The following is a 23,322-nucleotide window of genomic DNA, read 5'->3' on the forward strand; positions in this document are numbered from 1 at the left end:
GTGACAGATGATCATCTCCAAAGACACTGTCAGCTGTCTTTAAAAGTATTTACTGGCCTATCTCAGCAGAAAATCACAAGTGGAAGTTGATTTAAGAGTTGCCAACTCAGGGTTTATTTTATATTCAAGTTACACAGCCCAGCTTTGTCAAACTCCAAATCCAGAACGGGTTCCAGCTCCAGACACTTGAGTGTTTTATTTAGATCAGCAAAGCCCAGCCCAGCTCAGCTGCAGGAACTCGGCAGCCCTTTCAGTCCCTGCAGCACCAGTCAGTGCTGCACTTCCCAGCCCTCTCCCCACTGCCTCCAGGGCTCTCCCATAGCCTGGAACTGCTCTGAGCAGTGCAGGTTTCCGCAATTCCCTCTCCTCTGTGCTGCAACACCCCACCTGGGACTTGGGGCTTAAGGAAAGAATCAAAGGCATCTGGGCTGAAGAATGGTCAGATCATAAGGTATATGCTGTGGAAGCATGGTGATCCTAACCCACGGTGTTATCCCATTAACCCCTCTGCAAACTGGTCCCAAAAGCCTTCTGAAGGAGCAGCGTCTCTGCTGCATCTCTGCTGGTGGAGATAAGGTTGTGTGATCCGAGAGCCCGGGGAACAGAGCTCTGCCTCCTGCTCCCAGGCAGCCATCCCTGGCTTTGTTAGAGTGAGGCTCAGCTTTCCCAGCCTGAATGTGAGCAACAGGGGAGAGGGGATGAAGACCTTCACCCAGAGGAACCTCTTCCCAGCCCAGAGGTCTGAGCTGCCACATGGACAACTCCGACAGCCAAACAGCAGATCCCTCTCTCTGCTCTGCACAGACACATCTTTGGCAGTGTAAGCACAAGGTCTGGGGACAGGCTGTAGGAAATGCTGTCAGACTGCTGGAACTGACCCCATGGGATCTGGGAGCGGGAGATATCCCTTGTCAAGGTTCAGCAGAGCCCCTGGCTGGCTGGGGCCTGAATGAGCTGGGATTGGTGTTTCCCATTCCTGGGAGTGCAGTCGAGCAGGAAAAGGCTCCTGTTTGCTATAGGAAGGCAGCACCACAGCTGGTCTGGGTGGCAAAACATTTGGGGAAGATGCCAGTCTTGCCATTGCAGCATCCTTCCAGCCAGTCCTCGTTCACTGGGAAAACACAAAGGAGCAGGATGAGTCCTGGCCCATATGAGTAGGGTTACTGAGAGTTTTCATGGCTGGAATTTAACTCTGGACAAAACCCAGTGCAAGCCTGTCACTCCTGAGAGTATGAGCCTGAGACAGCATGGGAGAGGCCCTGTATTCCCAGTCCCTCCCTGCAGCAGACTCCAAAAGCCTGTCCCAGGACAACCTGCAGGAGGACTGGAGAGCTACCTTCAGAAAGGATATCCAGCATATCTCCCTTGCTGAACTCCAGGTCTCCTGGTCCCTGTGCCAGGTAAGAGTGTTGAGCCAGCATCCGGTACAGAACAGGTCTGCCCGAGTGGGAGTCTGAGTCCTGCAGGAAAAGCCAGCATGGAGATTGCAAGGCAAAGCAGAGACTGAAGCCCAGCACAGCAGAGACACTTGTCACAGCCCCTGTACCTGGCAGTAGAGTGTCACCCTGCCATCTGTCAGCTGCTGCCACATCCTCCCCAGATCCTCCTCTCCCAAGACTGTCCCCAGCTCCGTGCCATCCGGGTGCCTGTAGCTACGAGAGTTTGTTAATGCGGCACAAATCATCTTATTTAAATCCAGCCTTTGAGAAAAGCCCAGCCCTCTGCCACCCTCAGCCTTCACAGTCCCCTTTGCAGGCCAGCTCTGAGCTTATCACCTTGCACAGTGACATGGGGCCACCCCACATGCTCAGCAGAAATGGCTGGGGAGTGACACTGTCATCTCCTCACACACTGACTTGAGGGCAAGATCCTAAACTCTCCTGGTTCCACTGACTGTGTCCCAGGGGTGTCACAGTCAAGGAGATTTCACTCCAGGACCTGACTCCCAGATTGCTCTGCACTGATCCCAGTTACTCCAAAGGCTGAGCCGCGCAGGAGAAAATCCGATATACAGCAGCTGCATCTACACAGAGTTTTTCCTTCTGTTCCCCCTTTCTCTTGACATGTTCCGTTTTCTGGGAAAGATCCTTTTGGGCATACAAAGCCCATTTATCACAGAGTCATAGAATGGTTTGGGTTGGAAGGGACTTTAAAGACCATTCACGTCCAACCCCCCTGTCATGGGCAGGGAATCTTTCACTATCCCAGGTTGCTCCAAGCCCCAACCAACCTGGCCTTGGACACTTCCAGGGCTGAGGAGTTCACAATTTTCTCAACCTGTGCCAGGACCTCACCACCCTTATAGTAAAGAATTTATTCCTAATATCTAATCTAACTCTGCCCTCCTTCAGCCTAAGGCCATTCCCCCCTGTCCTGTCCATCAAGGCCCTTGTCCAAAGTCCCTTTCCAGCTCTCTTGGAGCCCCTTTATGTACTGGAAGGGGGCTTACAGGAGGAACAGTGTTTTATCCTCCATGGAGCAAGAGCCGTGGTAAGGTTTGCGTGCAAGGCAGACTGCGCTCACACCTTTGCTGGATCCCCGCTGGAATGCCTCAGCCCTGGATAAATGTCCCCGGGAGACCAGGCACAGCGTGGCTGTGTCCTCAGGGGGATGGGTGGCTGCTGCCCCATCTCTCACCCCCCCCCCATACCTCAGGGTGCCCCGCTGTGCCTGCTGCCCGAAGTGCTCCTGCAGCAGCGCCCGCAGGGCCGGCAGGGCCGGTGCCTCGCTCGCCCGCAGCACCACCGAGCACTCGCAGCACACCCGCAGCACCACCGGCCTGGCCGAGCCCGGGGAGGCCTCTCCGTGGCTCCGGGGGATCTGCTGAGAGATATGGCACTGTGGTCAGGCTGGTCAGTCAGACTGCAGAATCACAGAATGTCCTGAGTTGGAAGGGACCCCCAAGGATCATCCAGTCCAACCCCTGGCCCTGCACAGACACCCCAACAATCCCACCCTGTCCCTCACAGCATTGTCCAAATGCTCCTGGAGCTCTGGTAGCCTTGGGGCTGTGCCCACTGCCTTGGGGAGTCTGGTCAGTGCCCAACCACCCTCTGGAAGAGCCTGGACTGACTGAAGTTCATGGACTAAGAAGAACCTCGACTGACTATGTCGACTCTCATATCCAAGAGGTGAGACAGACACAACCTCTCGTCTCTGTGCTGCCATGTCATGGGATCATTAAAATGCAGATCTGAATTTCAGAGGGGGAACTATGGATTCAAAGCCTGGAATCAAATGTTCCTCCCATGACTCAGGAAACCTGTTTCTGGATCTGTTTGTACAGGTATCTCCCAACCCGAAAATTATATGAGTAGGATCCCAATTCCTCCAGCCAGCTGGAGAGAAGCCGCCACATTCCCACTTTGTGCTGCCTTCTGGCTGAAGTACAGCTGACAAAGCTACTCCAAATGCCCTTCAAAGAGGGGTGGCAGAGCTGACCTGCAGCTGGGGGACAGAGGTTCTGCCCCCAGGTGGACAGAGGAGCAATTCCAGGGCCATCACACACACAAGTTGGCAATGACATGGAGGTGCCTCAGAGAACATCATCCCAGAATGCAAATATGAATGAACTGTGGTACCCAGACTGACAGGGACAGAGAATGGCACACAGCAGAAGGGGGAAGAGACAGTAGGGAGTTCAAAGACAGCTCTCCCTTGCAAAGAGTGTGTATGACAACAGCAATGTGTCTGGGGCTCTTGGCACCTTGGAGGGTGGCAACAGGTCAGTGCCTTGTAAACCTCAGCCCTGGACTGTCTCAAAAAGTAGGATGGTCACAAACTTGGGAGTGGAGGAGCAAAGACCTCATGGGAGCCTCTCTTTCAAATGAGAAAGAGGTCAGAGGAAGGAGATTTTTTCCATGATTTTGGAGCAGCTCAGGAATTTTGGAGGGTCTGGGCAGGAATCTTGCCCTTTTTGCAGCCGTAGTGTCTTGAGGCTGTACTAGCTTCAGCTGGTGGAACACCTCACCTTGGAGTCCATCTGGGCACCAGCATCACTGGCAAAGGCATTTTCTCCCCTAGGAGGCTCTGCAGAACAGAACAAGAGCAGAGGAACAGCCCTGCAGTCAGCAGAGGCTGCTGGAAGCTTCAGCACACACACAGTGGGCCCTCAGCCTCCCCACGACCCCCTGAAGGGTGGGTTTGGGCACAGCTTCACCCACTGAGGTGGCCCAGGGACTACCTGGCTTCTGCTTCACATGCAGGCGGCTGGGAGGCACCTGGGCAGGAGGAAGGGGGATCCCATTGTTGATCTTCTGCAACAGAACAACATCAGAAAGGAGTGAGAAGACACTGGAGCCTGGACAAGGCTGATGCGTGATGGCTGCAGCCAGTTATAATTTGTGGGTGTAACCCCAGGGAGACCAGTTCACTAAATGGTTGGATGATGTGGATCACTCAGGCTCTTGTGGGCAGCAGGAGTGAGGAGAGGTTTGTGGGACACTTCCTTGGCCCCCTGGCCCTGCCTGGGTTGGTGCTGGAGCACGGGAGGCTGCTCACACTGTGCTGACGGCTCTCCCCAGCTTGGGCTGGTTCACAGTGAGTCATCCATGGAGCAAATGCCCAAGCGTGTGCTATGGTCAGGGATTCACTTGGAGGGGAAAAAATAATATTAAAAAATCCATAGCAACATCTGAACAACAACGTGCTTCAAAAATCCCTCACAGGAAACAGGGGTCTGAATTCCACCTTTCCACCCTGGGTTCAGATGGATAACGATTGGGATAATGTGTGGATGTGCCTGTGGTGGAGATGGGAGATGAAGTTTTCCAAAGTCAAAGGTGAGGCACATGATCTCAGGGCAGAAAGCAGGGCTTGCTTAAGGCATTCCTGTCCCACTGCAGGAGATTCACCTGCTCCCACTGTGCTGGTGAACTGGAACATGTGAGCACTCACAACCCTCTTCCCTGCTGCCTCTGGTGGCTGTAGCCATCTTGGGAGCAGGCTGGATAAACCTGTGCCTCAGGCCCTCAAATTCCTCAGCCTATTCCAGTGGCTCAACAAATTACAGTGGGGCAGGAGAGCTGGGGCAGCTCCTTTTGTGTGTTCTGTCAGCCCATGGCAGGTAAGGGAGAACAACACCTAGACCAGGTTGTGATACAAGCTTGGCTACATGTCCAAGCCCACAGATTTTGCTGTAAAGAGAAAGAGATCCAGTGTACTAAAAAAAAAAAAAAAAAAAAGAAAAAAAAAAGAAAAAAAAAAGGCATATTCCCTTGCTCTTGACTGTTCTATTTTTCTTGTTTAAGAAAACTTGGTCTTCAGTCAAGGATCTCAGTGCTTCACACCCTACGTTTCTCTTACACAGTTGTTCTATCCTGTGATTATCTTACAAATAAATGTCCCAAATGTATCTCTTGGTCCCCCCCTCACCCCTACTGCAAGGTTGCCAGCTCACCCATTTATCCATCCTTGAGACAGGCTCCAGGAGAGAGCTTGGGATGTGCAGCTTCTGCGGGACACAGAGCAGAGCAAAGCAAAACAGGAGCTGCTGCTGTGGCAGCCACAGCCCCAACCCCCCCCAGTCCCTGTCACTGCTGGCCCCCCACAGCCACACAAATGTGCCTGGGGGGCCTGGGGTGACAAGGCACAGCCCCCCATGTGCCTTGTGCTCAGACACTGCTGAACAAAATCCAAGGGTCCTTTTGCACCTTTTCCACTGCTGATGGAGTGGCTGTAACACATCAGACACTCACCAATCCACAGCCCCTGCTCCCAGGACAGATGCTTAGGCAGAGCATCTGTCCTGGAGCCAAGGACACCCAGGGACACCAGTCCAGCAGCATATCTGTGTCTTCTGACAATCGCTGCTATTAATTTCAACTGATCATTGTGAGTAATTGTTTGCTTACAATGCTTTTTTTTTGGTCCAGAGTTTATTATTTTACTTTTCTTGACTTTGAATTTCGCCTGACACTTCACTAAGTGGTCAACCAACACATCCAAATACTTGTGTGAGTCTTCATTCTTAGCTGCAGATGCCTCAGGCTCTGCTGAATGGTTTGATTGTCTGTCATGGAACATGGCCAGCTTAAGAAGCACCATATTACTACACCTGTTACTGTAGCACTTAGGAATTTGCTAAAAGTTTATGTCACAGCAGATTCACTGTGGGTACATAATTACTTTGGAAAAAAAAAAAAGAAAAAAAAAAAACCTGTTCATTTATACCTACTAATTATTCTGTATTTTAACCTGTTACCAGTCCTCAGAACGCTGCGTCCCTTGCTCAGACACCTCACTGGTTTACAGTAGTCTTGTGAAGAATCTTTTGACTGTTTTGGAAAGACAGGCAGGTAATACATTCACTGGCTGAACCTAATCCAGGTATGCAATGGCTCTTTCAAAGAACTGAAGTAGACATGTGAGAAAAGGCTTCTGCCAACAAAAGATTTTTCATGTTGTTGTGTTTATCTGTTTCTATTGTCTGTTTACCCTGCAGTTCCCCAGCCTGCAGGAAGATGTCAGATTTGCTGGGCTTTAATTCCTTAGTTCTTCTCTAGAGCCCTTTATAAAACCTGCCTGCATAGCTGAAACCCTCCCCAAACCTCCCCAAAGCTAATTTAACAGAGGCACCAGAGTAAAGAATGACCCATCTCCTCAGCTCCCTTAGAGCTCTCAGGTGACAAAAACTGCTCTAGTTGGTGGTCCTTGGTGAGGTCTGGTGTCCCAGATGATTCAGCAGTAGGATCCTGGATGATGGAGAGCATGAGAGCCCAAAAGGTGCCCACATGGAACTGCAGAGGTGAATGGCAGAGGCTGGTGGGAGCCAAGTGTCAGCAAATCTCTGGTATGTGGAAATGAGCTCCTGAACTCACCTCCTGCTCTGCAGGGCTGCAGGTGACCCTGAGGGCTGTGCTCAGAGGGCCGTGGGCTCTGCTGGGGGCTGAGCTGTGCAGACCCCTGTTCTCTCACCTGTCCATCGTGGATGGCTGTGGCCCAGCCCTCTGCTCCCCTGCTCAGCACAAACACCAAACTGCCGCCCTTCACCACCGGCTCCTCCAACTGCTCGGGGCAATACTGGGACAGGACTCGATGGTATCCTGCCTCACTGTCCCTGTGGAGAAAGAGTGGGAGCACCCTTACTAACCCCAGAGTGCTGGTCCAGAACACTGCACCAATCCCAACTGCCATGTGCCAGAAGTTTCAGGGGTTGGGAAATCATGATTTCCATTGCTACGCTTTGGTCCAACTGTAAACAAAAGGAGCTTGGAAAACACTGATTTCCCAAATGCAGCTGCATTTTCATTGTACTGATAAACATTCTCCTGATCAAAACAATTATTAAACTCAGGCCCGAAGTACTGCTGGTACAATATCGCCAAAACAAATTACTTTCATGGGTTTTGAACCTGATTTTGGCTCAGCACAGCAGGGCTGGGAGTATTTGGAAGCCTTGTCCTGGGAACCAGGATGGGACAGCTGAGCATCCTCTGTCACAGACCTGGGCATGTCCCACAACCTGCTCTTTCATTCCTCAGCCATAGCATGATCCATGCCAGCCTCCCAAGACTGCTGAATCAACCCCTGCAAATTGCCCAGAGATTCTTCCACGAGAGATTCCAGGGACCCACAGTGTCCTTTACATCCACACAAGCCTTTGCATGCTTGTCATTCACCCCACCCTTGGTGAGAAGTGGGTGTGGATCCCTCATTCACCCAAAGACACCAGAGAACAAAGCATGACTTTCTGAACAGAAATAGTGAGAGGAGAGTTAGACCAAGGTGGACAACACTCACCACAAAGCATCAGCACTGGGTTCATAAAAGCCCTGTTTCTGTGGGAGAAACAACAACACCTGTTTATAACAGTGCCGTGTCCAGCAGCAGTGCCACCTTATCTCCTGTCCCTCTGAACACCACACTGAGGTATTTTGTCTTTACTCTTGACCCCTTTTGTCACTCCACACCACCCAGACAGAAGTCTGCTGCTCCACACCTCAGCAGGATGTACCTTCTGTTTCTTCCCCTCCCTCTTTACCTCATCAGGAAGCAAGTAATAAAATCTCCTCCACCTCCCCTGGTTCCAGGAACTCCTATCACAGTGCAAAGCAGCCTCTCTGAGCTCATGCTCACAGATTTAATGAAGTGCTGGGCAAAGGCATGTTGAGCCCAGCAAAGTCTCCACTGCTGGTGAAGAGTCAAAAATGTATCTTCAAGGGGCTGGAGACTCCCATCACTGAGTCCCTTCCAGCTAATACTGGAAGCTAATACTGTTCAGAGCCAGGCAGTTCAGCCCACTGCCTGGCTCTGAACATCCCCATGGAGCCCGGCTGACAGTGCGCTGGTTCTTTCAACAATACACTCTTCCCCTGATGTGTTAGGGACTGAGCCCCTGCCTGGAGCTCCATGACAGCTCCATTCCTCCTTTCACAGCTATGTCCTGCTCACCTGAGGCCTGAGAGGCTCAAAGCCAATGTACTCATCATTGGGAATGATGGACGAGATCACCTGTTGGAGGACAAAGTAACGACTGAGTCCAGGCTGGATGAAGAGACTCCCAAACTTCATCCAAGATTATCTACTCAGACTAATTTCCTTCTGACATCCTAAGGTTAATAGAGCAATGTATACAGTGGAAAAGGCAGAGCTGGATTCCCAAATCAGACCACATTTTTTAAAGTCTTTTCAAGCTTTCTTTAAAAGTGCATTGAATGAATTACTTTCCCTTTCCTTTATTCCTGTTAGAGCTCTTTGGCCTGTGACACTTCTGCTGACTGCACTGGTCACAGAGGGGATCAGAGAAATTCTCTACTGACTTGTGTTAAGGGATGTGACAAAGCATTTGTCTCCCAAGTGCCCACCTGTCACACTGGGAATGCAGGACTGAGCTGGAAAAATGTGCCCGTCTTCAAAACGTCATTGTCTGCCAGAGGGGAACCATGAGTACCTGCTTGGCCCTTTCAGACTTTAAAGTGACCAAAATCGGGAAGGGTTTTTAGTCCCAAAATGCATTTTTGATAGAAGAGGTGGCAATTCTAACGAATTTTGGCTTCTGTGTCCCAGGTGCCTGGACTGGCTGCAAGCACTGACCACCCTGTTCCAGGGTCACCCCCAGCACAGTGGCCAGTAGTACTGTGCTCTGGAGTTGGCAGAGGTGGGATTTTAATCTGCTGCTGTTAATCTTAATGATTATCTGCCTGTTACCTTGGGTTTACCCAGGAAATCTTTGGAATCCAACTGTTCAACTTCCTTCTTCCGTGGTCTGAAAAGTTCCCCAAGAGGAACCTGCATGGGCTCTAAAAACAGGCGGTCCTAGGGCAGGGAAAGCAGATAAGGGAAAAGCCATCAACTGATATTAAATGAAAAGCAAATCCAGCTTCCCCAGGTGTGCAAGAGCAGCTCCAGGAAGACGTTGGGGCAAAAATTACGGCTATGAACTTGCCAAAGGCACTCAGGGTCAACAAGCATATGCAAACGGAGAGCTCAGCAGCCACTCCCCAGTGTGGAGTCAAGGGCTAACATGTCCATGGAATGGGTGGGAAGAGGGCAGTGCAGGAAGGTTTATTAAACAATTTTCTAGACAGTTTTTTTATTTGACTTCAAATGTTTTCTCTGTTCAGCCACTGAGTAGCATGCTAAGAGCAAATATAAATAATACACTGTTGTAAAGAACAAATACGATGCTAAAGAGATGACTAGATTAAAAACAAAGTGATCATCTCTTGAAAAGTATGCAAATAAGGAAGTATGAAGGTAGCAAACTAATGAACTGCCCAGGAAGAGTTAAATCAGAGATCTGCAAATGTTTCCTGATCATAAAGGAGTCTAACAGGAAACTATTACTTAGAAGCAGCCCTAGAAACCCTTTCACACCCTCCTTAAGCTCTACATGAGATTGGCATTAATATCTGAGCTGCCACCTGAGGCAGCTGTTCCTGAGGCCAAAGGGACTGAAAGGAGTCAGCCACTGTCACCTGAAGGGAGACTCTCCAGATCTGCACTTGTAGGGGTTCTGCACTTAAAACACTGCACAAGGCACAGGTATGAACAGAACTGAGTGCCTGAACAGGAGAGACCAGGAAGAAACTTCCACAGCCTGACAAGTCACCCCAGAAGTCTCCACTGTGGTGTTTCTGGGCCATGAAGCACCTGGGGGTGATGGAGTTCCTCGATTAGCACTGGTCTGGCAGAGCATCACCAGCAAAAGGCTGGGACTGGGTTAGCAGGTGGATAGACAAGAACATCCAAATGTACAAGGATCAGCACACTTCCATCTCACAGTTCTTTGCTGAAGCCCAAAGCACATACCCAGGAACTCAGAAGTGGTCTTACCTGCACCCGCTCAAGGGCCAGGTCCAAGATTGCTGTTCTTCGCTCAGGTCTCCACACAACAGCCTTCTCTAGGGTGACTCTGGCCTCCTGCCACTGCTGCAGGTGGCACTGCACTGCTGCAGTGCTGTACAGCACCTGGAGTGGGCACAGGGGGAGGGCTCAGAGGGCTGGGACCATGACCCCCCCAACATGACCTACTGAACTCAGCCAAGAAGTAGGGACCAGGCACTGAAACACCACAAAAACAGCAACGAGAAAGGCACTCTGAAAAAACGTCATAATCAGAGTGGAAAAAGATAGAGGTGTGGGTGTGCTGGAGCTGCTGGCTCTGGTCAAGGCAAGGAGAGACATGGGGGCACCAGGTGAAGAGTCTGGTGCCACACAGTTTAAATCTGATCCTTCCTGCATCTGAAAGGCCAGAAAGCTTTTCTTGTGTTTCCTTCCGCATGCAACTAGGTGATATTTTTTTGTAATTCTGACTGCCTGTCACTGCAAAATAACTTAACTGACACTATTTCATGTTGTAGTGGGCTGTGAATGTGCAAATTTTCACTCGTTACCCTTCAGCGGCATGTCAGTCTGTTCAGTGCTGAAGTGCAGGGTGTGGGAGTCTTGCAGACAAGGTGTTGGGGAGCCTTGGTCTGTGTGCTGAATTAGGAGTGGGAGATCTCTCCTTGTCACTGGCCAGCAGTCAGTGTGTGGGAAACCTGCTGGGCTACAGGCAGAAGAGAGGCCCAGGAGCCACAGCTCGTCATTGTCTGTGATAAGGTTATCAGCCTGTGAGCTGCTCTGCGTGTCTGGCTGCAAGCCCTGCTCGGGACGGAGCTGCAGCCAACGGGATGCTTTTCTTCACTCCTTAATCATGACAGTGGGGACTGTTTGGGGGTATGGGGAATGACAATCCTGAGCATGCACAAGAACTGCAGAGGTGCTCCCTCTTGGAGAGGCAAGGCAGCAGTTCTCAGTCAGAAGTGTCACAGCCTTGCAAGAGGCAAATATTTCTGGATTTTCACAGCAAACATGTATCTCCCACGAGAAGAGCGGCTGCAGTGTGAGAGGCCAGGCACGGGGAAAGTTGATGGCACAGTTCTGCTGGAGGATTGTGTAGTTTGAAAAATGAGCTGCAGGTAGATGTAGGAGCCAGATACAGCTGAATCAGGACGCTAATCCTGAGTCTGGAGGGCCAGCACATGTCCTGGTGATGTCTGGAGTGAGGGACTGTGTGTTCACATCAGGAAGGGCACAAGCCTGCCCTGGATGGCTTCAGGGCACTCCTGCAGCCCTGGCCCTTTCAAAGGGAACCTGTCACCTTAAGTTAGCTCAGAGAAGGCAGCACTGGCACTGAAACTGTTAAAACCAGGGGGGTTTGGGTAATCTCACAGATGCTGAGGAGAGCTTCTTCCTGCCAGGTATAAGGTGCATGAAAATTGCTGATATGCTTGACTGGAGTTACACAATAACTCCTCACTCCCACGGAATTAAGGAGTTAAATACTCTTTCCTGTATCTGCTTTTCAACCTCTATGTGTGGACTCAGGACAGAAGACAGAATGAGCTCTCACAGTTAAGGACAGTTTCTAGAAGTCTTTTACTTTCCAAATATTACAAACATTTACAATCAATTCAGACTTAGTGCTCTCTGAAACAGGATGGGGCAGGCTGACTCTGTGTAACAGTAAGAGCTACAGGGTGAAGTGTCACAGAAGCAAACTCAGCCTGCAGCCCAGGGGGTAAGTTCAGGCACAGATGGAATATTAAGATCAGTTGCTGCAGTTGGAAAGTCAGGCTTTCATGCACCTGGATTTCCTAGACTCTGCATTATGACAAGTTTTGTTCTCATCTGTCTGTGTTTCAACCTATTTCAGCTCTTAGAGTTGAGGAGTTCACCAAACTGACTAAATATTACACAGAATCCAGACTGGTTTGGCTTGGGAGGGACCTTAAAGCTCATCCAGCTCCCATCCCCCTGCCATGGGCAGGGACACCTTCCACTATCCCAGGATGCTCCAAACCCTGTCCAACCTGGCCTTGGACACTTCCAGGGATGGGGCAGCCACCACTTTTTTCTATGTATAGAGAAGATAAGAAACCTCAGTATACAAATTCTTGTGCACTTGCTCTGAACAATTTCATTTTCCAAACTGTGTAGTTTTGCCAAAATCTCCAAAGATGACATTGTTTTATGACTTTTATCATTAAGTTACTTAAACAAAAAGTGCAAGCAGAAATTTTTTACTGTTCTTAGGTACGGTCTTGAAAAACTCTTGGGTTAGTAATGCCTACTGCTGAATCCCCCAGCAGAAGGGTAGGATTGCTGAGACAATCTTACCTCCCAGGCACAGAGGATGTGCCTCAGCCCTAGCTGCTTGTAATCGATGAAGGGATTCTGTCTTAAGTGACTGAAGGCCATGTGATAGTCAGAGAGAGCATCTTCAAACCTGCAGCACAGAGGTGACAGAAGAAACTGAGGCTAAAAAAGCTGAAGACTGTTTAAGGAGTTCAAAAATCAAGCAGATAACATGTCTTCTGCTCTGTAAGCCTGGGTGGGGAGAGCTGCACCAGAGCTGTGTCATCTTGTGACCATTGTCCTCTCCCTGTTGGTAGACAGCACACAATGAACATGGTGTGTCTCTCCTCTGGGATTACCTGCACTGCTTTACTGATTGGGATGAACAGGAGGCTTTGATCCCTGGAACAGTCACAATTCCAAGGAGAAAATGTAAAGAACAAAGACTAACCACTGCTGTGAGCTCCTTGCCCAGGCTGCTGCTGGCAGTGCTGTCCCAGCATGTGTCTGGGAGGAGTGAGGGCAGTGGGAATGCTGTGGGAACCCCATTGATGGTGAGCAGTGAGGGCATGGCCAGAGAAGTAAGAGCAGAAATTTAGAACAACTCCAAGGATAAGGAGGGAATTAGTCTGCATTTACACCAGCTACACGTCTGAAATCCAAACAGGTTCCCACTGAGGCTGCAGGTGGGGAAAGGAAGGGTCCAGGAAGGGCTGTGCAGTGGGTACCTGACCAAGGGCCAGGGAGCACAGACAGGAGAAGGTGCCCAGGTGAGTGGGGGGTGGGAGCAGCATCCGGTGAGGGAAGGAGCCATGGGGTGCTGGTGGCCACCAGCTCTTTGGGCAGGAGGCAGGTCTGCCAGCTGTGCTGCCCCTGCAGTGTGTGTGTCCTTGGGGCACAATGCTCTGCTTCTTCTGGCTGTAGAGCAGCTCCAGTGGGCCAGACAGGGCTCCACCAGACTGGACTGGGGCTCTGTGGGCAGAGGCACAGAGCCCGGAGCTGCCTGACAGCACAGCTGTGAGTGCAGAACTGCTCACTTTAACTCCCTCCCAGAAATTAAGGTCTGGAAAATACGGGGAAAATAACAGGAAAGAGAATAACTGAAGCTCAAAGGTAAGAAGAGATCTTCAAACCTGAAGAAAATACTTCACCCACTTCTCTGAGCAGGATGCCACTGTGATTTAACCATGGAAACAATGAGTAATCAATCCCATGACATTACTGGAGCAATCTCAATCTTTTATCAGCTGTCAGCAGAGAGTGGCAGTCAGACACTGTGGGCAGACTACATTTTTAGGAAGGCCAGACTCGTGTGTCAGGTGAAGACACACCAAGCAGCCCAATTACATTTTTTTAATTCCTAAAGAAAATTTGAATGGCAACATAACATCCTGGCAGCCCCAGGAGTCTCTGTGTGTACAGGACAGCAATGTCATGTGTTAGCCACCCCTGGGGCCCCAGAGTTGTGCAGCTCTTACCAGAGACAGGACTTGCTGTGACACGGTTTGCAAGGCCAAAGCAGAACCTGTGAACTATTTAAGATTGCTGGAAGAAGTGAATTTTAGAATCATAGATCATTTAGGTTTAGTAATAAAGCATGGCTGGAAGGAGACTGCCCTGGCTGTGCACCTCACTCACATTTCCAGCTGCAGGTGGACCAACCCTCTCTGGAAGTAGCCCACAGCCAGGGAATTGTCCTTCGCCACGGTCTGATCGAAGGCCTAAGGAGAAAAACACAGGCACATCCCCAGGCTCAGCTGGGATCTCCCCTGTCCGTGCCTGGGCACACACACCCAGCCAGCCCTGCCCCAGCTGCCCTGGCAGAGGCAGTCCCTGTGTCCACCTCCCAGGGGCTGCACACAGCCATGAGACATCTTTCAGGTCTTGGCTCTCTACGAGCTGAGCCTCAGGTTTTTATCCCTCCTTGCTATGATGGACTGGACATTCATGAGCTACACTGGCCACCTGGCGTCTTGTAATGGGAAGACTGTGTAGCCTGGAGCAGTTTGCTGGGACAGGGGGAGCAGTGGGACGGGTCAGGCTGGGGAAGGCTGCCTGAAGCACATGATGGGAGCACACGAAAGGGACGGAGCTGCAGGGCTGCACACAATGGCCTCTAAGTCAGTATTTCTGGTTCAGTTCCATGTCTAAATACAGGCAAGCACTAGCAGAGCTGGCAGCAGCTCGTGGCTGCTGGTTCAGAGTAACTCTGAGCTGGGAAAGCTGTGTGAGTGTCATCCTGAGACACTGAGGAGGTATCCTCCTTCCCTTATCGCTGCAGAGACTGCATGGAGGTAACAGCTCCTGAAACCCAGACTTCCCTGACACTGCCTGGACAGGGATAGCACTGCAGGGTGAAGATATGCAGCAAGAGGTCAGGGAGTGACTGTGTCTCCTGATGAGGTGGTGCCTGTTTTCCGTGACTTCAGAGCACACCTTACTGGCACTGTCTGCCTGACTGTGCTATAAATGAAATAACGAACAACCAACTGTTGAGCTACACGGAGGTAGAGCTGAGCCTCTTCCCAGGCAGTGCCCATTGATTGGGGCTGAAAAGTCTCTCTTGGGCACTCCTATGACATGCTCAGTGTGTCCCCAGTAGCAACTGCCCTGCCCGGGGCCCCACGGCTCTGCCCCAGCTCCTAAAGCACAGACTGAGCTCCTCTTTCTGCTGTTCAAGGAAAGGCTTATCTGCACCTCCTTACTGGGCCCTGACAGACAGACACACAGACAGACGGATGTGCAGACATGCCAGGTGCTGTCACAAAAAGGCTTTTCCTCAGGGCAGCTGCTCTCGCTTCCCAAAGGCAGCAGTTTTCCAGCACAGCAGCTTCATTTTGTCAGTCTCCACTGTAAAGCAGGACATTTATTTTTTCAAAATACACCTATCTCACTTCTAAATCCATGCCTATGTAATAGCTATTGGACCTTCTGCCCGCTTTGATTTGAAGCTACAATGCAGTAGAGGTGTGGTTTTCACATTACAATTAGCTAAGCTCATCTAAAGCTGATTTAGCTTGAATAAAATATTAGGTACATTGCCAAATGTGGTTTCTAGTATCTAATTTAAGGTTTCTGTGTTCCTATTATCTCTTCACTTCCAAAACTATTCTGCAACACCTTGAAATTTCCCATTTACCTGAGTTTTCATAATATCTATAGAACCATGGAATCACAGAATCATTAAGGCTGGAAAAGACCTCAAAGCTCATCAACCATTAACCCAGCACCATGGACTCACAACTAACCCACATCCCCAAGTACCACAACCTCTTTAACTTCAGTCTTTCTAAGTTTTCTACGATTCACTCTGCAAAATCTTTTCCTTAAATCACTCATCTCAAACCTTAAACCCTCACTGTCCACATTCCTGCCGGGCACGCAGGACATGGAATGCTGGATTTTAACTCGAGTTGCAGCATCGTCCCCTCAAAGATGGACCTGGGGGAGCCGTGCTGCCCGTCGCTGTGACCACCTGTCCCCCTCCCCGTGCCCCCTCGACCCCTGGGATCCCTCGGCCCGGTCCCTCACCCTCAGAGCCGCCTCTGGCCGCCGGGCCAGCAGCTGCACGCAGCCCACGTTGAAGCAGATCCGCGCCGGAGGGTCGGGGATGGCGCCGAAGCTCTCCAGGGCCGCGTCCCAGTGCCCGCGGTCCGCCGCCCGCACCCCCTCGTGCCAGCGCCGCACCAGCTCCCGGTACGCCATGGATGGGGCTCACCTGAGCCTCCCTCACCTGAGCCCCACCCGAGGCTCACCTGAACCCCACCTGGGGCTCACCTGAACCCCACCTGGGGCTCACCTGAGCCTCCCTCACCTGAGCCCCACCCGAGGCTCACCTGAACCCCACCTGGGGCTCACCTGCCGGGCGGGGCGGGGACGGGCGGCCCCTCCGCCCCCTCCGCTCCTCCCCCGGCGGTGGAGCCCGCCCGTGCCCGGGGACACGGACATGGAGGGGAAAAGGACACGAGGATGGGACACGGACCCCTTGGGGGGACACGGATCCCATGGGGGCACAGGGACCCGGGGAGTGGTCACGGACCCTGGGAAGGGAAACGGACCCAGGGATGGGACACGGACCCCGGGAGGGGACACAGAACCCCGGGAAGGGACACCGACTCCAGGAGGGACACAGGGCCCCCGGGAGGGGACACGGACACAGGGATGGGGGACACTGACCCCGGGAGGGGACACGGACCCTGCGAGCCGTCGGGGTAGAGCGGCGAGGGCGGCGGCTACACCTGAGCGGGCAGCGGTGAGATGCTGCTCGCTGAGGGCAGCGGAGGACACCTGAAGAGCCAGCAGAAGCGATCCTGGCCCGTGTCCCCGCCCTGCCGCGGCCAGAGCGCCGGTTTGGGGCTGTTTAGACTAAATGTTACGGCCACATAGCTGTGCGCGTCAACTACAGTAAGCACGGTAGGCGCTCAGGTAAATACGGTAGCTCCCCTGCCCCGCCCCTCGCCCTCGCGCTGCCGCGGGCGACAGCGCCCCCTGCCGGCGCTGTACATCGGCGCCTTCGGAAAAGGAGACCGGTGGGGACGCGAGGGCTGCGCGCGGGGAGTTCCGGGGCCGCTCGGGTTTCCCGCGCGGAGCGGGGGAGCGGGGAAGAGTTTGAGCGGCGGCCCGTTGGCTGAGGGCACTTCCGGACGGCGCAGGTGAGTCCCGGGGCGGCCCCGGCAGGGCCCGGGCAGGGCCGGGCCGGGCACCGCTCTGGGAGCGGGGGAGCGGCCCCGCACGGGGAGCCTCGCACGGGGCCACGCCGGGGGTTTCGCTCGACTAAAGCCCCCAAGTGTCCCTGGCCCTCCCGGGGCCGTGCCGGGGTCGGAGGGGGCTGGGAGGGAGCAGGGAGCCCGTGTGTGCAGAATCACAGTTACAGTAGTTAATTACACACCTTGCAGCCCCAGAGCGGCCTGGCAGATCACAGTGAGTTAGTGACAGATGTCAGGGGAGCCAAAGGAATTCCCGCAATCCTGTCAGTGGGGGCTTTCAGACAGCTCAGATTTAGACAAATTGGTTGAACTCCCCGTCGCCGATTTTTAAATGTTGTGGAAAACGGGAAGTAAAGTCAGAATCACAGAATCGGCAAGGTTGGAAAAGACCTCTGAGGCTATCGAGTCCAATCTGTGACCCAGCACCACCTTGTCACCCAGACCATGGCACTGATGCCACCTCCAGTCTGTCCTTAAACACCTCCAGGGACGGGGACTCCACCACCTCCCTGGGCAGCCCATTCCAATGTCTCATCACTCTCTCTGAAAAGTCCAACCTAAACCTCCCCTGGTGCAGCTCAAGACTGTGCCCTCTTGCCCTTGAGGGGTTGGAAATCCACACCTGGAAAGATAACGTGTTTTAGGAAAATACAGTTTGTTGACCTTATGTCAGTAGCAGGAATAAAATAAAATGAGCAGGTGAAGCCTTGTAAATAATTAGATGCTGCAAATACAACAAATGCAGAGATTAAAAGCTGAACAACATGCCCTTGGCAAAGAGATTCCCCCAGTGTTCCTTCTTGAGAGGGGTTTGCAGCATCTGGCTGAGTCAGCTGATGACACACTTAGTGTCACATACTTGGAATATTCTGAGGAATTGTACTCTAATGTGACCTGACAGTTTAATTAAATAAAGGTGGTGTGGCAAGGTGAAGTTAAATATTACCTTAAGAGCAAATCCCACATCGTTTGTTAATTGTGAGCCATAAATGAGTGGGATTCAGGTCCTTCGCTTCCCAGATCCATGTTCAGGTGGGACCTGAGCCCAGAGCAGGTTTGTCACCTCTGCTGACACAGAGGCGGGTGGGCAGTGAGAGATGTTCATGCTGTGCCTGGGTGGTTCCAAGTGGCAGAAGGATCTTGGTGCCACATAAAGTCTCCAGCCCGCAACAGCTTCCACCACAGACAGAGGGGACTGGCAGGATGGACGTGCACCAGTGACACAGCTGGAAGTTCACTGTTGTGTGTTCTTTTCTTTTTCTAGAGAAAATGGAGCTACAGTGATCATGTGTGTGCATGTGGTTGTTAGATCAGGCTGCCAGAGCATCTCCAGTTACAGGAGCTCTCCAGTGAGATAGGAAAATACTGGAGAGCTCAGAGGAGGCCACAAAAATGTTCCAGTTCTGGAAAACAAACCCTTAATGAGCTCAGTTTATTCAGGCACATCCAAGAGAACGGAGTTCAGGAGTGACTCAGCCACTCTGGAAATCCATGCCTATGGGAAAGTTATCCCAGAGCTGGGTCCTGTCAACCTTTCCAACAATGGGATCCAGTAACTGAGAGGCAAAGCTGCACAAATTCTTTTAAATGTGACCCAGTTTCCCAGCAGTGCTGGTGGTTCATTACAGGAATAGTTCAGGGGGAGGTTAAAGGCCTGTCAGTGTCTGGGGCTCTTCAGCTCACCCATAACAGTGTTGAGGATGTTTAAAGCAGAACCTTGAGCAAGTCCCTGGGGCCAGGCTGGGCCAGGGCTCTGGGGAACTCAGGGGGATCCTCACTGAGGCACCTCCTGGGCTCTGCTCGGGCTGCTGGGCTGCAAGAATAGCAGGGGGGTATTTTTGATGTTGCTGAAGGGCTGGTGGTCTAAAGACAGTTTTAAGCAATCTCAGACTTTTGGATGAAGCTCTTCAGGGGGGAATTCCACAGGCTGTTCTTCCAGAGGAAAGTGAGATTAAGGAGTGTTTCTTCTCCACTGTTGTTTAAATCGGAGGTTGGGCACAGCAGAGAGCTGTGCTACCCCAGTGCAGGGAATCCCCTCCCGCATTTATTCACCCTGCTGGGTGATTCAGGGCAAATAGTGCTTGGTGGACTGCAGGTCAAAATCAAGCAATAAACCCTGCTTCTGTCATTTACAGCTTATTTAATCTCAGCGTTGCCACTCGCTTGGGCTGTTGCTCTGGGCACAGCCCGTGGTGCTGGCTCTAAGGAGGGCTAGGCCTGTTTGAGGGTTGGGGCAATTGCTACTGCCAAAGACATTTCTATAGCAGAAAAAACTCGTGTTGCTAATTTTTACAGAATAATCCTCCTTGCAGTGTCTTCTCCAAGGAGTAGGTAGCCTGATGAAGCTAAAGAAAGATGAAGTGTTTTGGAATCTGATCAGACGAGGAGCAGTTAAAAATTCTTCAACTTCTGTCTGATCACCTGTAAAACCTGAGAGTCCTGTTCCTTCACTGACCAATATCCCACTGGACAAGGTTGTGTATTCCCTGTACTTACCACATTGTGGATCTTGAAGAAGGAAGTTGCCAATGAAGAAAAAGTATATATAAATAATGGAAGAATTAAGCAAAGGAAAAAAGTTCTGATTTATATTGTGTAAACATTTGAACAGTAACAGCACTGGAACCAGTTTTAAACTGCCCTATCAGGAGTGGTTGGTGTTGGTGTCCTGGTCAGGAGCTGCTGTTCCTGCAGTCTTACCTGCCCTTACTCCTGGTGGTACTGACATAAAAAGTGCATCAAAGCCTGTTTTTTCTGTTGTAGGGAGCAGTCAGATTGTCTGCCCAGTGCTTCAGTCCCTCCAAGTCTGTCTGTGAGAGCAGGAGAGACTCGGGCTCTACATGGATTTCATGCATTTCAATAATTTCCTCTTTATTACATCTCCAGCTCTGCCAAGGTTACAGTCACACTTTTTGTTAGGTCTAAACGTGTGACTGCTGTCATTTTAGACTCCTTTGATTAATATAAACCTTTTTTTACCTCATTCCATGGCTATTGGTACCCACACAATGTGATTTATTCTTGGCTGTTGCTCATCTTGCCTTCAAAAGCAGAATATCTTGCAAGGGCTCACCCTTAAAGCTCTGCACATAACTGCACTTCAGTTATTCATTTCAGAGGTTAGTTTGCTCTTGCATTTTTCTGCACTTTTTAATCTGTGCTGAAACTTCCTGTTCTATGGTTCAAAAGACACTTTCTGGTAATTTTTGATTTTCACAGGAATTCATTGAGCCTTGTTTGGGTTACATGTTCATGGAGGAAAAGTCTCATTTTCAAAATGGCCAGGACACTGTCTGTCCACTGCTAATCTTTGTAATGTTAAACTCTGCCTGAACCTCCTCAAGGAATAAGCTGTTGTGTCAGGAAAAGAGTTGGCTGGAACGTGGCAGTGCTCTGAGGAGTGTTTGAACACATGAGCACTGGAGGGGATCTGCATTGCTGGGAAATCCTGGCTATACCAAACTGCTCCACATGGGTTTTCTTGGGTTATACAATTGCCTGTACATTTTTGGAAAATACTCCTTGGGAACTAAAATCTCCCACTGTTACAAACTTAAGGGAGATGGGTTTGGGTGTTTGAGGAGGGCAGTGCAGCTGTGCTGGACAGGCCAAAGCTTCTGTGTCAGCTGGGGCAGGGCAGGTTTTGTCAGCCAAGAGTGTCACTGTCTGGGGCTCTCTGTGAGCAGTGGTGGCCACTGGGTCAGTGGATGAAGGGAGGGGAGGTGTCCTGGTGGGGCTGTGTTTGTAGAGGTGGAGAACCTGTGTGGCTCAGGACAACTGGTTCTGTGAATGGTTCATCACAGCAGCACAGTGTTCTGCCTAGTCTTTAGCGACTCTTACCCAAATAAAATCACAGAATAACTTGAGTTGGAAGAGACCCACAAAGACCATCCAGTCCAACTCCTGGCCCTGCACAGACACCCCAACAATCCCACCCTGTCCCTCAGAGTGTTGTCCAAACTCTCCTGGAGCTCTGGCAGCCTTGGTGCTGTGCCCACTGCCCTGGGGAGCCTGGTCAGTGCTCAGCCAGCCTCTGGGGGAAGAACCTTTTGCTGAGATCCAACCTGACCCTGCCCTGACACAGCTCCAGCCATTCCCTGGGTCCTGTCACTGGTCACAGAGAGCAGAGAGTTGTAGACTGCTCTGGGGTCTCCCTTCAAAGCACCTCATGATCTTAACTTTACTGTAAAGGTGTTTAGCAAGATGTAAAAAGTTGTAAAGTGTGTAAGACAGGTTCAAGGAAGCATTTGCTGCCTACCAGTCTGCCTTTTCAAGTTTGCACTGACCCAGGTGCTGGCTGGGGCCGTGGGGCTGAGGTGTTGTGTGGTCAGGTGCACAAACAATGTGCTCACAGGCCTCTTTGCTTCCCTGCAGCTCCGTGGTGGCAGTGGGACCCCCCAGGCATCCCTCAGCAGTTTAACACCTTCACCGTCCTTTGGGGTGAGTTTACTGGTCTGGGGGCACACCCCACATCTGGTGGGATTGGGGCAGCTCAGCTTCAGGAACTCCTGCCCCTTTCCAGTCTGTCTTGCAGGAGCCTGGGAAAGGATCGTTTTCACCTTGTGCTCCCAGCTTGGGTGTTGGGGACAGCTGAGAGTGTCCTTGGTGCAGGACAGAGCAGGAGGGAGGGGGCAGGAGCTGCACGGACTGCTCTGGCTGTTCTGAGCCCACACTGAGCAGCTGTGCTCTCATGGCATATCAATGGGTAGATCTTTAGGGGGGAGGAATCGTCCTATTCTGACAGTGTGATGTTGAGATTATTAAAATGAATGTCTATTCTGAGGATCAAGGTGGAGTTTGTTTCTCAAAGTAATATGAACTTCTTTGGTTTGCACGATGATTCACATAGATGGGTGAAAGGGAACTGGACTATAAACCAAGGAGTGGACAATAAACCAAGTGCCTGTCATACAAACATAACTAGTCCTGTTTCATCACTGTAGCTTGTGTGACCACTCTTAGGTGCAGACATCCTTCAAATAATCAATATTTTATGGTACAGTGGTGTATTAGGGAATAGATTTATGAGGATTCCATTTTGATTTGTGAACTTCATTCGTGATATTCACTTATTTTTGTAAAGATTGATTTAACTACATCCTATGTTGAAAAGTTACCCAGCAGTTCCTTACAGATAAAGCAGACTGTGTAGAGCTCAGTTTAATTTAAAAGTTGTAGTGGGTTAACTGTTGTCTGATTCAGTGTCGTTTCTTCTCACGGAATGGGAGAACTGTGAATTTTCCTATCTTTAGTACTGATATTCCTTGGTGATGATTTACATAATACAGGGCACTATGAAATGTCTGTGCAGGAGCAGTCTCCAGTTAGTGTGTATCATCTGCTTTTCCCTTTTCAAATGGAAACAAAGCTTGGTGTTTAACGAGAAATTTCTGGAAAGGCTCATTTTGGGTTTTTCTGCTGTCCTGTGTGTGTGAAATGCAGCCACAGCCTCGTTAGAGGGCACTCTGGCCTCACCCACGGGGAGGCTGAGCAGCCACATTCCCAAACCAGCTCTCTGGGGAAAAATCCCGATGCAAATGTCCTTTACCCCCCAGAGCAGTGAGAGAAGCCCGAGCTGGATTGCCCTGGGTACTAATGATCCAAGGCAAGACTGCCTGTGCTGTGGGCTGATTTCATGCTTGTGCTCTGTGTGGAACCTGGCAACAATCTATTAGAGAATTCACTGTAGTTTTCCAAAGGTAAATTAATTAGAGTAACTTGCTTTTCTTGTCGCCTTTACCCATAAACTGCCCTGATCTTAAATGTATATCCATTTTGGAATTTCTTTGGGTTGCTATCAAGTTCAAAAAAGTCAATCTGTTATAAAAAATAAGTTGCTTCAGAAACTCTTGGGTTTTAATACCAGCCCTTATATCAGTTCCGTCTGTGCCTTTGACAAACAGCTTGTCATGTCTCCTTTCGCTTTCCTTCTGAAAAAAGAGGATAATGATTTTTAAGTTGGAATAATTAATCGAGTTTATAAATGTGCTTTGAAATCTGAAGTGTTTTAGAATTTTTTAAAAATATAATTAAAATATTGAACAAAGCAGGAGTC

At 50.7% G+C, this 23,322-nt stretch overlaps 2 protein-coding genes across 4 annotated transcripts in view; one reads left to right on the forward strand and one right to left on the reverse strand.

The window, feature by feature from the left end:
* Nucleotides 1-40: 40 nt before the first annotated feature.
* Nucleotides 41-16,455, reverse strand: NOXA1 (NADPH oxidase activator 1). Of its 3 annotated transcripts, none has more exons than XM_032708460.1 (16): nucleotides 16,350-16,455; nucleotides 16,093-16,279; nucleotides 14,200-14,282; nucleotides 12,604-12,712; nucleotides 10,276-10,410; nucleotides 9,148-9,255; nucleotides 8,392-8,451; nucleotides 7,741-7,778; nucleotides 6,916-7,057; nucleotides 5,399-5,452; nucleotides 4,184-4,256; nucleotides 3,971-4,029; nucleotides 2,651-2,820; nucleotides 1,547-1,652; nucleotides 1,337-1,460; nucleotides 41-1,111 (listed from the first exon to the last, which is right to left on the reverse strand). In XM_032708460.1, the coding sequence occupies exons 2-16, from the start codon at nucleotides 16,264-16,266 to the stop codon at nucleotides 1,014-1,016; spliced, it is 1,533 nt and encodes a 510-aa protein (XP_032564351.1). In that variant the 5' UTR covers nucleotides 16,267-16,279; nucleotides 16,350-16,455; the 3' UTR covers nucleotides 41-1,013. The 3 variants fall into 3 exon arrangements, with proteins under 3 accessions (XP_032564351.1, XP_032564352.1, XP_032564353.1); XM_032708461.1 differs by lacking the exon at nucleotides 16,093-16,279 and adding an exon at nucleotides 16,280-16,294 and having other exon boundaries at nucleotides 16,398-16,442; XM_032708462.1 differs by lacking the exons at nucleotides 16,093-16,279; nucleotides 16,350-16,455 and adding an exon at nucleotides 16,280-16,311.
* A 665-nt stretch (nucleotides 16,456-17,120) lies between these two features.
* EXD3 (exonuclease 3'-5' domain containing 3) overlaps nucleotides 17,121-23,322 on the forward strand; it is a 301,394-nt gene continuing 295,192 nt past the window's right edge. Inside the window, 2 exon segments of the mRNA XM_032708164.1 lie at nucleotides 17,121-17,213; nucleotides 21,642-21,707. The gene's annotated coding sequence lies outside the window, so the exon portion shown is untranslated.

Source organism: Chiroxiphia lanceolata, chromosome 21 (assembly GCF_009829145.1).
Source record: "Chiroxiphia lanceolata isolate bChiLan1 chromosome 21, bChiLan1.pri, whole genome shotgun sequence".
NCBI lineage: Eukaryota > Metazoa > Chordata > Aves > Passeriformes > Pipridae > Chiroxiphia > Chiroxiphia lanceolata.

Coding starts and splice junctions, on each gene's coding strand:
- NOXA1 (XM_032708460.1), bottom strand. CDS start 16,266: ATGGCGTACCGGGAGCTGGTGCGGCGCTGGCACGAGGGGGTGCGGGCG. Junction 9,256..10,275: donor TGGCCCTTGAGCGGGTGCAG/GTAAGACCACTT, acceptor TCCCTGCCCTAG/GACCGCCTGTTTTTAGAGCC. Junction 5,453..6,915: donor CAGCCATCCACGATGGACAG/GTGAGAGAACAG, acceptor TGTGTCCCGCAG/AAGCTGCACATCCCAAGCTC.